Below are 15,926 nucleotides of genomic sequence, written 5' to 3' on the forward strand. Positions count from 1 at the left end.
CTATATAAAGATGAAGCTAGCGCCCTAGAAGCAGGGACTTGCGGATTCGACTTGAGACCTCCGGACGATCTAGACGTCTGTAATGGCATGTGTTGCTTGTTTGTAATAAACTCTATTATACCAGCAAGAACAGTGTCCACGGAGCATCCTTCATCATCACTTCAACAGACCTGTCGCATGCAAGATACGACAGTTATTTAATGAACCTTGCCTTGTGGTGGCTGGCTAGTCTTAACGTTCACCGGTTTACCCGGTCAGAGCTCTCTCTGGCAGCTGCAATGAACGGCAAAAACATTCTACAACATGCGGTTGGTAGTAAAGTCCCACCTTGAAATTCCATTAATAATTTTAAACACCAAACAATTGAAACATGCTTTCCTTCCTCCACTGCATGATAGACTTGTTTTGTCATGTATGCCATGTGAAAGCTGTTAACAGCCGTAAATATTTCAGTTTTATTTCAGTTTTTTTTCTTCTTTTCCAAAGTCTCCTGTGGTAGAAGAAGTAGGCCCTACTCAATATAAAATGAAAAAAAAAATGTTCTGGTGTAGAAATATGTTTTCATCTTTTTTAGACTTTAGTCTTTGTTTCTGGTAAAATAATGGATTAAACAGCAACAGAGGATTATACTCATACTTGTCCATCCAGTATTTACTGTAAGTTGTGGTGATGCTAATGAGCGTGGCATGACTGAAGCCAAATAATAAGTAAGTCATTATAACTAAAGTGGATGGCAATAAACCCCAAAACAACAAGGGAAATGATGGGATGTGATAGTAAGTAAAATCAGTGGTGTAGGGTGTGTGCATGAGTGCTGAGCGTGTTGAGAGAAATAGATGTTGTATAAATGGGAACAAAATCTCGGAGCTTCATACTCGGAGAACACCGGGCCCAGGTGCCTCCAACTAGAGCAATCAACGCCTCCAGATATCTGTTTTATTAAAGAGACACATCGACAAGTAAACAGCTCGGGGACGGTCACATGTCCCTCCATAACAGCTGGGTCCTGAAGGGAATCCCAGTACCAAAATATCATAACTATAATACAACACATTTTTCCAATAACACCAAAACAAGACAAACATTGTCTGAATCCCAGAGTCCATATACTTTACCAATAATTCTGTTGTGATCTGAAAAGCATCTTAGGTGAACCATTGACCTTCTCCAGCAGTCCAACATCCCTTGCACCAGGCTCCCGCCCCATCAACCAGTGCACCTAGGAAGCAGTTTAGGAGGTTAGGAAAAGACAAGAGGAGAACCAAGGAGACCAACACATAGTAAACCCTCATTACTGGGGAGCCCTGGACAACACGTCCGCCACCACGTTGTCGGTCCTCTTTACATGATGAATATCCAAACAGTAAGACTGCAAAAAGAGAGACCACCTGATTAACCTCTGGTTGGATCACTGCAACGAGTTAACCTCTTAAACCCCAGCCCTATTTTTAGGCCTCTGCTCGAAAATTGCATACCCTTACTCAAAAGAGTGTATCTCTCTAACTACAAGGTCTATTTGAATAATTGTGATGTTATAATAACAGAAACACTTGTGATATTTGTTCAGATGTGTAAATATCAGTGTATATGTTATGAAGATGTCACAGCTCAAATTGAAAGTTTTCAGGTATGAAAAAAAAGCACGTTTATTGTTTTTCTGTCTTTGAAATAATGCAGGAATTTGCCTAAAAATACTCCACAATCATAGCACAACAGGTCAGAAGTCTCCACAGTGTTTTACTTTGATAGAGTGAAGCAGGCCAAAGTTATAGAGGTTTCAGTTCAGAGAGGTCACGCGGGGTCAAGCCAAATTCTCATTTTGTAACCAGCTGTTGCAGCTGTTCTATTCTAATTTGATATGCTATATAACTATATATTTCACTTGTTTTATCACTAATAGTGTTCAATCTATCCTAATACAGCAGTTTGGCATAATTTTGAGCCATTTTGACCTCTCAGGGCCCGATTTATGTGGCCTCCAGAGATATTCTTGTCTCTCTGTGTGTGTGTGTTGGAGCTTTCTAAAGCCTATGATTGGCCGATTTCAGGCTATAACACCTCGTTCAATGCGGAAGAGACTCAGGAATGCAGTAGGAGGGTCCTGGAGTTGATTGACAGAAATTTTAGCCACTAAAAATCCAAAACCGTGATGCGCCACCCCGGAGCGTATTTTGAAGGGCACTTTGATTAAGAGTGTTAAAAAAGACAGGGAAAAGAAGCATAACAAAATACATATTTAGATTGCTTTTGTTGGTTGTAACACAAGCACTTGACTGTTGATAGCCAATCACAACGGCTGTTACCTGTGATACTGCTTAGTGTCTGATGGACTGTAAAATAATGGAGTTTCTGCCACCTAGTGTCACGTTTGGCTTTTGCAACAAAGGACAAGAGATTCAGATCCCTCAAAGAACATGGTCTAACAGACTCATAAGAACTCTGTAAAAAGCTCAGTTCTTATTGAAACTCCTGAACGCTTTGCTCATTAAACTGTCTGCTGTTTAAGTGAGGAGCTGCTGTGATTGAAATCATTGAAGCTTACGTTAACTCAACTCGCAACCTCGACAAAATATGCCTTAAAGGTATTCAAAGTTTTATTTTGAAAGGAAATTTGGTGGAAAGTGTTCAGATGACGAGAAAAAGAAGCAAAGAAGAAGTGGAAAATATAACAAATTTAGCAAAATATAAATAAGCATTATTTTTATTCAAAAAGAGAAAAAAAGATTTTCGGAGAAATCTACAGAAAAAAAATCACAGTGTCGTAAAATAAACACCTATATGTGTATATTAGATGTTTTATTCACTTCAAAGAAAGAAAGGACTGCAGGGCGTCTGCATAATTGATTGATTAATATAAAAATGTATTATTAATGATGTGTTTGAATTTATAATTGCAGTTGACTGAAACATTTTGCTGAGGGCATATTAGAAATTGAGAAAGTCAGCCCTTCATTAGTGACTTACTAACACTTCTAACGTCAGACTGGATGATTTTTTTATAATGAGAGAAACACAAGCATTTATAAGCTATTATATAGTCCATAGCCGTTCATAAAAGATGGCTTATCAAAACATTACAAGTAAGTGAAGGTGTCTGCTGGCAAACTAAAATAAGAAAGATTAAAAATAATAATAAAAGTGTGACGAGGAAATGTCATTCAAAATCACACAAACTCACTATGATCTCTAATATGAATGTATCTGTTTCATGTGAATTCCTGTGGACACAAACAAGACTGATCTGATGACTGCAGACAATGATGGAATTTAATGAGCATCAGTGCAAAGGCTTACAGGTACACAGTAACAGAGAAAGTTATTTTTTAGGAAGCTTGTTGGAGCGTCTCTGCTTTCAGATCTCCATTAACTTTGCTCGGGGAGAAACTGGTGGTCGCGAACAGAGACAGGGAGGTGCGTTCTCAGTTTGGAGGAGGAGCAGGAGTCTGGTGGTGAATGTGGAGGAGGAATAAGCATCTCTGGAACACGACTCTTGTCGTAGAAGGAATTGTCCTGGAGGCCCTTGATCAGCTCCTGGTAGATCTGGACGTGTGAAGTCCAACAGAGTCTGGAGAAAACCACAAAGAAAATGTGTTGTATTAAAAGACCATGCATCACCAAAGCTCCTTTAAAAAAAACATTACACTCAGAGTCAAATGTCGGAGTGTTTACATTCAGAATGGAAACAGAGTTTCTAACATTTGAGGTCTTTCCTTTAATGAAGAGTTTCCACGTCAGATATTATTCCAAGATGATCACTCAAACATGTAACATCCTTGTTTTAACTGAATGACTTCTACAGGATTGATCATATCTAATGACCACATGAAGTTAAAACACATGGCTAAACCCTGAGACACTAATCCATCACACTGCTATACATCAACCTGATCAACACTACCTTGAGTTCAGACTAGTGGGAGGAAGAAGAGCTCTCTTTGGTCCATGGAGTTCAGCATCACAGTCAGTCAGCGAATGGAAATACTTCTGAGACACCTGTCAGAATGTAAACAGAAAGACAGCTTTACTTTATCAGTCCAGAGATGTGATTATTACTCAGCTATGTTGTTGCATGTTATCTGAAAGGTTCTATTTACCAGTGTGTCTCTGGTCCCTGCTGTTCCTCTCTTAGGTCTTCACATGGCTACAGGAGGCAGTGGTGCAGGTTGATGGAGGAGGCTGTAGGTGGAGCTACAGTTGTCTGGCAGATTCTTCAGGCGGAGTTGGAGGTGCAGGGTGATGGTTGTAGGTGGAGGATAAGGCTACAGCCTTCTGCTAGAATATGCAGGTGGAGGCGACAAATGCAGGTTCTGGCAGAGGCTTTATGTGGAGGCTGGCAGAGGTTGCAGGTGGTGGATCAGGTTGAATGCTGGTCAATGGAAGTTGTTGATGTAGCTTGTCTGGAGCATGACACTTCAGAGGCTGCAGGTGGAGCATGGGGCAGCAGTTAGGTGGTAATAGCTGGTGGAGGCAGGAGAAGGCTATTGTCAGCTGGAGGCAGAGTTTGGATCTGCAGCAGAGTGACAGAGGCTGGAAGTGAAGAGGAGTTTGTCTATTTGCAAGTTAAACTTAAATACTTAACTTAAAACTACAATACTTACCATAAAACTACATTTCTTAAATTACAACTACAATACTTAAACTTATTTGCAATATTATTTACAGATCTGATCTTAATTGATCATTACTGAGTGATTAGCTCTTTGGTGGTGTCCTTGGCCTTGGTTCCCCTGAAATGTCCACCTCGTAGAGGGGAGGGCAGACTCCAACCCGGTAGGAGGCGTCCACGTGTACCAGTCCGTCTCCGTTGAGTGTTCTGGTAAACAGAGGACGGTCCAGTCTCTCCCACAGCTTCTGCTTGATGACCAAATCAAAGACCCTGGAATGTCCCGAGCTGGAGTGGAAAGCTGCGGAGTGGGGACACAGTCCAAAACCTCTGGATGTTCAGGGAGGGGACGGGCCACGGAGGTGCGCTTCCTCTTGTGGGGAAGGTCTCCAGTAGCAGCAGAGAGCCGGCTCTTTCTCTTCAGAGTCGGCTCCTGGTCAGAAACTCATGAGAGGATGTCAGTAAACTTAATACTTAACAACATATGTTTACAGTCTCACAGAGAAAAATCTACATCAGATGAACTGCAGAGGACTACTTTGTCAAAGTAAAAGACCCTTCACAGATTCTGTTCATTTTATAGGATTTTAAGGATACAATTTATTTATTGTTTACACCCGGATGCAAGAAGAATTGCAATGCGAGGTCAATAAAAATGAACTTGTTATAAAAAAGAGTGAAGTGAAGTGAATCAGTAATATTTGATAGAGCAGGGGTATTCAATTAAAATTCCAAAAGGTCCAGATTGAGAAAATCTACTCGTGCAAAGGTCCAGACATTACAATAATGTCTAACTTGCGCTATTTAGTGCCATATATATATTCAAGTAGCCTAGTAGTAGTAACAACATCTCTGTGTGGTCAACAACTGTCAAATCAAATAAAGAAAGTACACATCAATTATATTTTTAAATATAATATATAATTAAGTTTTCAAATTGAATGTTGTTATCATTCAAGCTCTCTAATTATTTGGCCCACTAGTGTTGCTGGATGTTAACAGCAGCAGCAGTACCCATAGACATTAAATGACACATATTTGCAGCGCTGTACAAAATGCCTTTTTTCCATTAAAGCCTCGAATGAGGTTTTTCAAAAGAAGCTTTGAATGTCTGTCTATGATGTCATCACCCTGAAAAATTGGCAAGATATGTTATATGCAAGATGTAATATGCAAGTTTGACCTTTGAACTCTTGGTAGAACAGTTAATAATGACTCAGAAAAAGGTCCTGTCTTAATATCACATGTTTATTACAAGATCAGTTTAGCATATGAACACTTACAGCTTTACATAACTTGTGAAAAGACTGTTACTTCAGTTTTTATATGATCTTTTAAATGTTAATGATATGCATATATTTATTACTATGAAATGTTAACTTGCACACTGAATACCTCCTAAGACCATATTCAAAAATAAATCATGCGTGACTTAGCCTGATAGCAATAGTCTCTAGCTCTACTTACATGATTACAATTAGCTTCATTATCATTCATTATGATAATTAAAAAAGGCAAATGTAGATTATAGTTCTGTGGATGAAATAATTTTTGTTTCATATATTCCTGTACTCTGTAGTTTAACTGCCTGAGAAATCAAGATATTGTACAGCCAAAAACTTTTTCGATTCCTCGAGCGATTTGAACCAAAGGACCATGACTCTCCTCAGCTTCCTTTCTGGCATCTTGTACATGCCTTGTCTGCAACGTTTCTCTTTCTTCTCTCAGTTCTCTGTCATGCTGTTCCTTCATTTTATTCTGCATGTTCAGCATATTCTTTCCTTGCTCCTCTCTGTCTCTCTGTCTCTCTGCTTCTATCTCTTTCCTCTCCCTCTCTCTGTCCTCACCCAACTTCTCCATCGTCTTCTTCATTTTCTCCTCAAACTCTTTGCTCTTCCTCTCGCTCTCAGCCTTGAGTTGGTCATTCATTTTCTTCATCTCTTTTTCATATTTTTCCTGTAGTTTCATCTCCAGTTTCTCTTGTTCTTTCCGAATTTGCTCTTCTTTCTCTTTCAGGATGCGTTGTTTCTCCTCTTCGATTTTCCTCTCTGCCTCTTGGAACATCTCGTTGGTGTAGTGGCTTCCTCCGTTCTTCTGGGCTACAATTCTGATCTTCTGGAGCAGCTCAGTGACCTGAGAGCGATCCTTCAGCTTATTGTTGAAGACATGGCACTGGCCATTACATCTGTCCACTAGTTCCTGCAGGTCCGGGCAACCCTCCAAGAACTCCTCAATAGATGTGTCTTCAAGAAGGTCACCATGAGTAAAGAGCACCATGCTGTATTTGTCTGCAGCCTGGCCAAAGAGTTCTTGAATTCTCTGCACCGTCTGCTTTTCCTCTTCAGTGTATCTGCCCAGCTTGATGATCACCAGGAACACATGGGGTCCAGGAGAAGCATAAGAGATGCACTGGCTGAGATCTTTAGATGTTTTCTCCGTGTTAAACCTGGTGTCAAAGAGGCCCGGGGTGTCGATAACAGCAACATGTTGCCCATCCACCACAGCGTTGCCCTTGGAACAGTATACAGTCATAGACTTTCCACTGAACTTTGAGTCAAAGCACTTTCGTCCCAGAATGGTGTTTCCACTGGCACTCTTCCCAATTCCAGTCTTCCCCACCATCACTATCCTCAGCTCCTCATCATTTTTTCTGCTGCTTCCTGTGTAGAAGAATGAGTGACACTGAATAAGACTCTACATCAGGTTGTACACACGTTGTACTCAAACTTGTACAGATATAGGAGAAAAGAAGCATCCATTCTGCTGCTTTGACAGAGCCAATAAAGGACTTTGTTGGAGGTTCCAATTTACAACATTTGTTGCAGAATTTCATTTGAGACAAATAAATGTTCTCATCTGGCTTTCTCTTCATCATCTAATGTGGCGTCCATATACTGTTCAGTTCACCACTTACAGGAAAAGGCAGCAGGTCTTTTAAAGCAGTGGTTCTCAACTGGTCTGGCTGCGGGACCCACCATCACCCCGACATGATAAGCCGCGACCCAAATCAAGGAAAATGTTCAACTTCTCAAATGTATTTAATGAAAAGATGGTGCAGTTTGAACCTGAGCTGAAAATGTCCTCTGCAGTCGTAGTATAGGGAGCTCTCTTGTGCAGAGAAATTGTTCCTGTAAGTCCCGTCCCACACACGTTTCACGTAAACGAGTAAAACTGCTTTGTTTGTTATGTCTGTAGATTCATCCATTTGTAATGCAAAATGACCACTTCCCTAAATTCGAGCTGTGGTCTGTTGTTTGATGTCATCCAACATGTCTTCAATTCGTCTACTTATAGTGTCATTTGACAGAGGTATAGTTTTCAGTTTATCTCCTGCTGATATTAGCATTACAAGGTATTAACGCCAAATATTGTTAAGGAGTGTGAATAGACGGCACTCCGCTCCATGAAAAAAAAAAATCCCCTTCAAAATAAAAGCACATGATTATTATTTTTTATTAATTTAATAAGCAAAGGCCCACTGAAAACGGGTCGCGACCCACCAGTTGAAAATCACTGTTTTAAAGTGCCCCCTCTGTCAGCTGAAAGTGGAACTGGAAGTTGAAAACCTGTCTGCCTATCCAGACTGACACATTTATTTGAGGGTGTTTAAGATTTAAAAAAAATAATGATTCTTGATAAAATGAAAATGTTAATAATAAAACTGTTTGTCAGTCACATCACTTAATAAATCAAAGAAAACTCTCAACTGAACCTCCCTTCAAAAGACAATTCAACCTCCCTAATAACAATACAATGACAAAAACAGAACAAATTAACTTTTGACTCTGATTCTTAACAAAACCTGCATTCATCTGAGTCAACTATGGATAATTATTATTTTTTTAAATTTTATAGTGATGAAGAAATTGTGATTTTGAGTATTCCAGAATTTACATCAGGTTACATTCATGGTACTAAAGTCAGAAAAACTAAATGTATTTACAGTTCTACCCAGTAAGTCTAATACAGTATTAGTTTATAGGAGGTACAGAGGAACATTTCATAAAATTAAATTCAGCGGTGAGCACTGCTATATCAACATACAATGATTTACTTTAAAACATAGATACAGTTTCCGACTTACCTAGGTTTCTGGCCATGTTTGGGTTAAGAGTGGAGTAGATACTGCAGCTGAAGTTCAGACAGTTCAGAGTGCGTCTCCTGCAGCTCTGTTAGAACGGCCCTATATGTACTAAGCAACACCCACAAATAGAAAGGGAAACCAAAGCTATTTATGGAGGTTTCGGTTATGGAAGGATTTTTTATTAAATGGGGTAAAGGTGAGAATATATGCTAAATACAATATAGTCTTTAATCATTTTGGAGTATACGTTTTGTCTTAACAAAGAAAGCAAGAGACATTAGTTATTCTAGATTAATTAATCAAGATAGTATAACTATAAGCTTAAACAATCTCACAAGCTGTGTCACATAACACATTCAGTTATTACCAGAGCTTTAGTTTAGGATACATTTTGAAGAGTACTTTCAAATGTTTAAACCTTGATCCCTTTCCAAAACACATCCATAACCTCAGGTTGAAAATATTGAGGAAAAAAGACAATAATTTAACTCTGCATACAGTAATGATAATGACTTAGTATATCCCAGATAAATATGGAACTTGTGTGGAGAAAGGTTTTTCTCGATGACCAAATGCTGGCTTATTTGTCACAGCGTTTTATAACTTAACTTTCCTTTGCAAGTTCCCACTGTTGTTTGACTTCTGTTTGAATTCAGCCTTTCAAAAGTCTGACAGTTTGTTCCCTGTTTACTGTCTTCTGTATCAGGCCCTGCATTACCACAACATCCCTGAGCATTTACAAGAAATGACAGCACTTCTTTAATCCCCTTCAGTATTTACAGGAAAAGGCAGCAGTTCTCTTAATAGTGCAGGGCTGCAAGACATTGCGAAGCAAGTTTATTTTAATATGACATACTATAAACAAAGACAATTCAAAGTGAATTTCAAACTGTATTAACAACATTAACTAGAACGTGCGTCAATAGAAATTAAAAGAAATTACTGTTAAAATTTGAGAAAAGAGAAAAAGAGACTTACAAGACTAAATCTTTAGGTTCTTTAGTGCTTGAATACTTAAGGTTTAGTCGATTCAACATATTCACACAGTGGACATATGGCTCTGACATCGTGCTCAGGGTGGGAAGGAATCTCCCTGAAACTAGTCAAACTGCTGTATAACTATGGTGAAGTGGAGCAAACATGTGAAGCTAAGTGTTGAGACAATCGACACAAGGGCAGATTCGTATGGGATGAAATGCCATTTAGATCCTGCAATAATGCATTCTTTATCAAGTTTAGATTTTTTTAATATAGTACTTCTCGCTCTAAAAGGTATTTGTGAACATTTTATGCCAATACAAATGGAATCACTGACATAGGACGACAGAGAAAGCAAAACAAGAAAGACCCTCAGCTTTTCAGCTTTTCTTAGCCAGAACAAGTGTCTTTGTAATCAGAAGTTGTTTTTCTCTCATCGTGTGGCTTTAAAGTAGTGACTTACAGTGTCCCTAAGATCATAGTGTCTACACCGACTGCAGCTACTGTACTGACAAGAAAACTAACTATTATTTTCTCCTTACATTTGTGATTTTTTTAACCACTATGAAAATAAATGACATGAACACTCCTGATTCACTTGGACCAAAGTAAGGGGCCTGGACCACAAACATAGTCACTTCATAGTCTACAGTGAAGCGAAGATGTCTTCTTCATGGCTACACCTCTGCTCACAACGCACGAGCATCCCTTCTTCTCAACTGTACATGACCTGTTTGAGCACATCGCACTTAAGGCGTGGTCGCATAATGTTAGAATGAGCCATACTGGTACGCACTGACAAAAATATTCAAGTGTCTCGACCGGTCAAAGCACAGACACACGAGCATCTTTCAAAGGTACCTGCAGTGAAATGAGATCAATCATATGGCCAATACCGCTGAGTTAGATCTGCCAGACGTTGGAGGAGCCTCTTGTTGAGTCTTAAAAACAAAGGATGAGAGAGCCTGCAGGCCGCAGGTAGTTTTCTTCTGCGAGCTTCTTACTGCGCACGCGCATCAGAAAAATGAGCTGGATCCGGTTCAAAATTAAAAACAATATTTAATGTACTACACAAAGTTCACTTACAAACTGAATTAACTATCAACAGTAATATTTCATGAAATAGAGGCTTATCAAGACTTATCAAGACTTGGAATTTGCCGTATTTTAATTCAAAAGTTGTGGTTTATCATGACGTTACTAAATACCAATAGAAATGTGGATAGCATATTCTAAAACATATTCTAAATGTGGATCTATCTCTACAACTAAATTACATATCCCCCCTTTGCCACGCCATCTCTGCTGTAAACTACTGTAGCGTAACAATGGAAGAGATCACATAGCAATTTATCTAAGCTAAGCCATACATAATTTTATAATAATTGAATATCATAAGTGAGAAATATTTCCGTAGACACACCGAACCTAAAAGAAAAATTGCCTACATAGTCACAACATCAGCTGCAGCATTTCCTGTTGAAATGGGATCAAAAGCGTTAGTATGAGCATCACATTTCATAACACATACCGTTTTAGGGAGCAGTCTGGCTTCTAGCAAGTCACAGGGTGCCTAAGTTGTGCACTAAAGGTGTAGCAAGAGTCAGTATAAACTTTAACTTGTCATTGGTCACTACAACAAAACCCTTCACCCGTGTCCGGCAAGCAGGATGCCAGACCCTCCATAAACAGTCACAAATCAGCATTTAGTGGGGGTGTTGGTGAGGTCAGGTCTCTGTATGCAGACCTGTTGAAAAGAAACTACATAGTTAATCAGCTTTCCATCTGCTGAAGTAGGAGAAAAGAGTGTTAGGATTAAGGGTAGTGCATTGTTTCAAAGTAATGTTAGGCAAATCTATTGTATTCATTTGCTCTAATCTGTAAAACAGCATAAGGAACCATGTCACAATATCACGTGCAACAGCACGCAGACAGAGGAGGGCCTGGTGCTGTGGAGTCTAACCTAGTAGAGGAACCAGGCCTTTGTCTTCCCCCATGTTCCTGAGTCAAATCTAATGTCATGTAACCGTCTCTTAGGTCAACGTATTGTATGAACTGAACAGTGTGTCAAGTTTAGATAGTCCAAGTGTCGGAGCTGATAGTAATGCATCCTCTATGTCATTAAAAGCAGCAGTCAAGTAATCAGTCTGGGTCAGTTCGTCTTGCGCATAAAGATATTACCATGAATCATGGAAGAGAGGAATGCCTCTCTTTCTGAGTAGTTTGGGATCCACTTTCTATAATATGACGTCATTCCTAAGAAGCTCATCATTTGTTTCTTAGTTTCATAGTTTAGGCACAGTTTGAATCGCCTGTATTCTTTTTGGAGAGAGGGTTTTTGTCCTCTGCTGTGATCACATGTCCCAAATATGAAACTTTTATCGAGAGCAAATTGCAATTTGGACGGTTAGCCTTGTGACCATTTGCAGCCAAAAACTAAATAGGACAACTCTAATTCTAAATTATTCTAATTTGCATGCTTCTTCTTTGGCCTGCAAATCATCATCAATATATTGTAACAAGGCAAAACCACTTGGTAAGTGTAAATTAGCCAGATTGTCTCTCCAGGCACTCTTCAATACACCAGGGCTTTCTGAATAACGCTAAGGACACCTGGGTCCAGGTAGAGCCTTTTCCTTTATGAGAAGGCAAATTCAAATTTACTGTCCTTGTGCACAGGTACAGGAAAAAAAAAATATATATATATGCATTGGCCAAGTCATACATGTGGGACAAGGATAATCAGACTGCCAAATAATTGGAAGAATGGACAAAATTGGGATTCCCTGAAAAAGGCAGTTTTAGCCTACGACAAAAATTGTATCAACTTAAAACATGCTTGGAGCAGAGAAAAAGGTGAAGCAGATAAACATGAAATGATGTCCAAGAGGGAAAGAAAGAAATGTAACCGTTTAAATTGGACTGAAAAGCGTATGTGGAGAGACAGGGATACATTCTGCTGGAGCACCAGAGAAAGGGGGGTCTCACACACACACACACACACACACACACACACACACACACACACACACACACACAACAACAAAACACCGATAGAATTATAAGGTACAACATAAGAAGTTTTTTTTGTACAGCAGTATTTTCTTATATCATGCCATATGAAATATTGTCAGCCAGCTCTTAGCTTTGAGTGCAGAGGACATAGAGAATCATAACGGGTAAACAGGACGTGTTCAGTCTTCTTTTGACTTTGTCTACATTTTGTGGTTTCCTGTCCAGCAACTTTACATATTTTCCCCCACGTGACCTGAGACGTTTGCATTGTGCTGTGTAGTTACATAAAGTCTTTTTAAAAGTGAATTCCACAGGAGGGAACAAACAAATCAATGTTTAGCATATGTCACCTCTCAGTCAAACTTCTTCTCTGTTCAGCACCTTGTTATCTTCCTTCTCATTGCAGATCATGGACAAGAAGAAGTCAGAGAAGGGACAACACTGTAAGTGGCTTTCAAGTAACCTGGATTACATCCTTAAGCAGTGCGGGAATATTATATTTATGAATGAGTTTCAGATTTTTATTAATCAAACCAGTGCATTAGACAAGATGAAGGTGCTTTTACTCTGCACTGCACAGACTGTTAATTTTTTGAATTGTGATTGTTATTAATATTTACAGGGTCACCAACAGTGAGCGCGGATAGTAACGGTGTTGTCTTCACCAGAGAATTGAGAAATGTAAAAGCGTAAAACCTCATCTGTAATATTGAAACAGGGAGTGATCCAGGAAGTAGTCAGACTGGTAAGCGTTTATATTTCTTTGTTAAGCTCCCACCCATCATTGATAGCAGCAGGCTATAAGACGGAGCACACAGGAAGCATTCAGGAAGCCCTGCTGAAGCACAGCACAATAGCACGATAGTACAATCATGCTATTCTTTACAATGTAACACTGGGGGGAAAAGATGATTTGCCAGTTGTAAAATGAGACGAAAGGAGAAAACATTTGAAAACAATATCCTATTTCAGTTTTTGTTCTTCTTTTCCAAAGTCTCCTGTGGTAGAAGAAGTAGGCCCTACTCAATATAAAATGAAAAAAAAATGTTCTGGTGTAGAAATATGTTTTCATCTTTTTTAGACTCAAGTCTTTGTTTCTGGTAAAATAATGGATTAAACAGCAACAGAGGATTATACTCATACTTGTCCATCCAGTATTTACTGTAAGTTGTGGTGATGCTAATGAGCGTGGCATGACTGAAGCCAAATAATAAGTAAGTCATTATAACTAAAGTGGATGGCAATAAACCCCAAAACGACAAGGGAAATGATGGGATGTGATAGTAAGTAAAATCAGTGGTGTAGGGTGTGTGCATGAGTGCTGAGTGTGTTGAGAGAAATAGATGTTGTATAAATGGGAACAAAATCTCGGAGCTTCATACTCGGAGAACACCGGGCCAGGTGCCTCCAACTAGAGCAATCAACGCCTCCAGATATCTGTTTCATTAAAGAGACACATCGACAAGTAAACAGCTCGGGGACGGTCACACACCCCTCCATAATAGCTGGGTCCTGAAGGGAATCCCAGTACCAAAATATCATAACTATAATACAACACATTTTTCCAATAACACCAAAACAAGACAAACATTGTCTGAATCCCAGAGTCCATATACTTTACCAATAATTCTGTTGTGATCTGAAAAGCATCTTAGGTGAACCAGTGACCTTCTCCAGCAGTCCAACATCCCTTGCACCAGGCTCCCGCCCCATCAACCAGTGCACCTAGGAAGCAGTTTAGGAGGTTAGGAAAAGACAAGAGGAGAACCAAGGAGACCAACACATAGTAAACCCTCATTACTGGGGAGCCCTGGACAACACGTCCGCCACCACGTTGTCGGTCCTCTTTACATGATGAATATCCAAACAGTAAGACTGCAAAAAGAGTGACCACCTGATTAACCTCTGGTTGGATCACTGCAACGAGTTAAGGAAGGTCAGTGGGTTGTGATCAGTGTAAACAACTACAGCTGTACCACTGCCTCCAACATACACATCAAAATGTTTCAAGGCCAGGATTAGTGCCAGAACTTCTTTTTCAATAACCGAATCATTTAAATGACAGGAGTTAAATTTCCTTGAGAAGAAAATAACAGGCTTGTCTATCCCCAGGCCATCTGCTTGCATGAGGACGGACCCTGCACCTCCATAGCTAGCATCCACCTATATTTGAAACTGCCTGTCCAAGCGTGGGGCAGCCAGAACTGGAGAAGAGCAGAGGAGTGTTTTCACCTGTTCGAATGCTTTTTGACAGCCCGGTGACCAGACAAATGTAGCATTGTTTTGTCTTGTATGGCTAAGCCCTAGGCGCTCTCAGTAGGATGTAACCCTAACACCCAGTATGAATAGTTATGTACATCGTCTGTACTTTACTATTGCCTATTGAGAACATCTCACCATTTATGACTATCACTGCCAAGTCTTCACCCAGGGAATTTACCGTAAGCTCCTCTGGTAGATTCTGTCGTCACATCTGGATCACACGGTTAACGGACAGGGGAAGAGGGTTAAACTGTTCTAAAGAACCAGAGTACTTTGTTTGGTTTCAGCCCATTACAAATGGTAAAGCTGTGGTTTTATTCAAGTTTTTCACACAAAAATCACATGCAACAATTTCAATTCAATGAAACAGTCTCAGTGCTACAAGAACTAATTCTAATGCTAACACTTCTACTGTAATAGGGCTTTTCTATTCAGCTTTCGCTGATTTGCTAAATAAATATAGTTCAGCTTATACCCTGGAAATCTCCCCTCCTCTCTCTCTCTCTCTCTGACATTCCTGCTGTTTTCAGGCTCTCAGTCAGCTCTCGCTGTGAGTTTTTTCTTTTTTCCATGCTGTCTTCTGATAGCAGAAGGGTCTTCTAGTCCACCTCCGAGTGGATAAGACACCGAAGGGTCTTCTATAGAAGTCTCTCCCAATGTCTACTACTGGGGAATCGCCTTTTTTTTCTTTGTGAAATAAGTATGATCCAGTCTCTACCCTGGAAAATCCCACTCTTTCCTGGGAATCTCTCTGTTTTTCTCCTACCTTCTCCTGTCTCTCTCTGCTCTGCTGGCTGGTTCTATGCTCATCTAAAGCTGGTACCTCCTTCAGGTTCATGCGTCACTCACACACGAGTCCTCCTGCTTTTTGGTCTACAACAGAATGTAACTGGTTGTAACTGCTTTGATCCTGTTTAGAAGAGGAAGGATTATATAAGTTTTGAGTGACTATTTTATATAAGGCGTCTATGCAGTTTATATGGT

The 15,926-nt window shown here is 39.7% G+C and overlaps 1 protein-coding gene and 1 long non-coding RNA gene across 2 annotated transcripts; both read right to left on the bottom strand.

Annotated features, from left to right (window-relative positions):
- Positions 1-2,183: 2,183 nt before the first annotated feature.
- Positions 2,184-4,771, bottom strand: LOC142962377 (uncharacterized). The gene is made up of 3 exons (XR_012957313.1): positions 4,095-4,771; positions 3,899-3,993; positions 2,184-3,565 (listed from the first exon to the last, which is right to left on the bottom strand). It is a non-coding gene; the product is annotated as an uncharacterized LOC142962377 (long non-coding RNA).
- Positions 4,772-5,835: 1,064 nt separating this feature from the next.
- LOC142962383 (GTPase IMAP family member 9-like) lies at positions 5,836-8,773 on the bottom strand. Its single transcript, XM_076102825.1, has 2 exons — positions 8,688-8,773; positions 5,836-7,263 (listed from the first exon to the last, which is right to left on the bottom strand). The coding sequence occupies exons 1-2, from the start codon at positions 8,701-8,703 to the stop codon at positions 6,200-6,202; spliced, it is 1,080 nt and encodes a 359-aa protein (XP_075958940.1). The 5' UTR covers positions 8,704-8,773; the 3' UTR covers positions 5,836-6,199.
- Positions 8,774-15,926: the final 7,153 nt, after the last annotated feature.

This window comes from Anarhichas minor, unplaced genomic scaffold (assembly GCF_050575085.1).
Source record: "Anarhichas minor isolate MPS153535 unplaced genomic scaffold, ASM5057508v1 ptg000004l, whole genome shotgun sequence".
Lineage (NCBI taxonomy): Eukaryota > Metazoa > Chordata > Actinopteri > Perciformes > Anarhichadidae > Anarhichas > Anarhichas minor.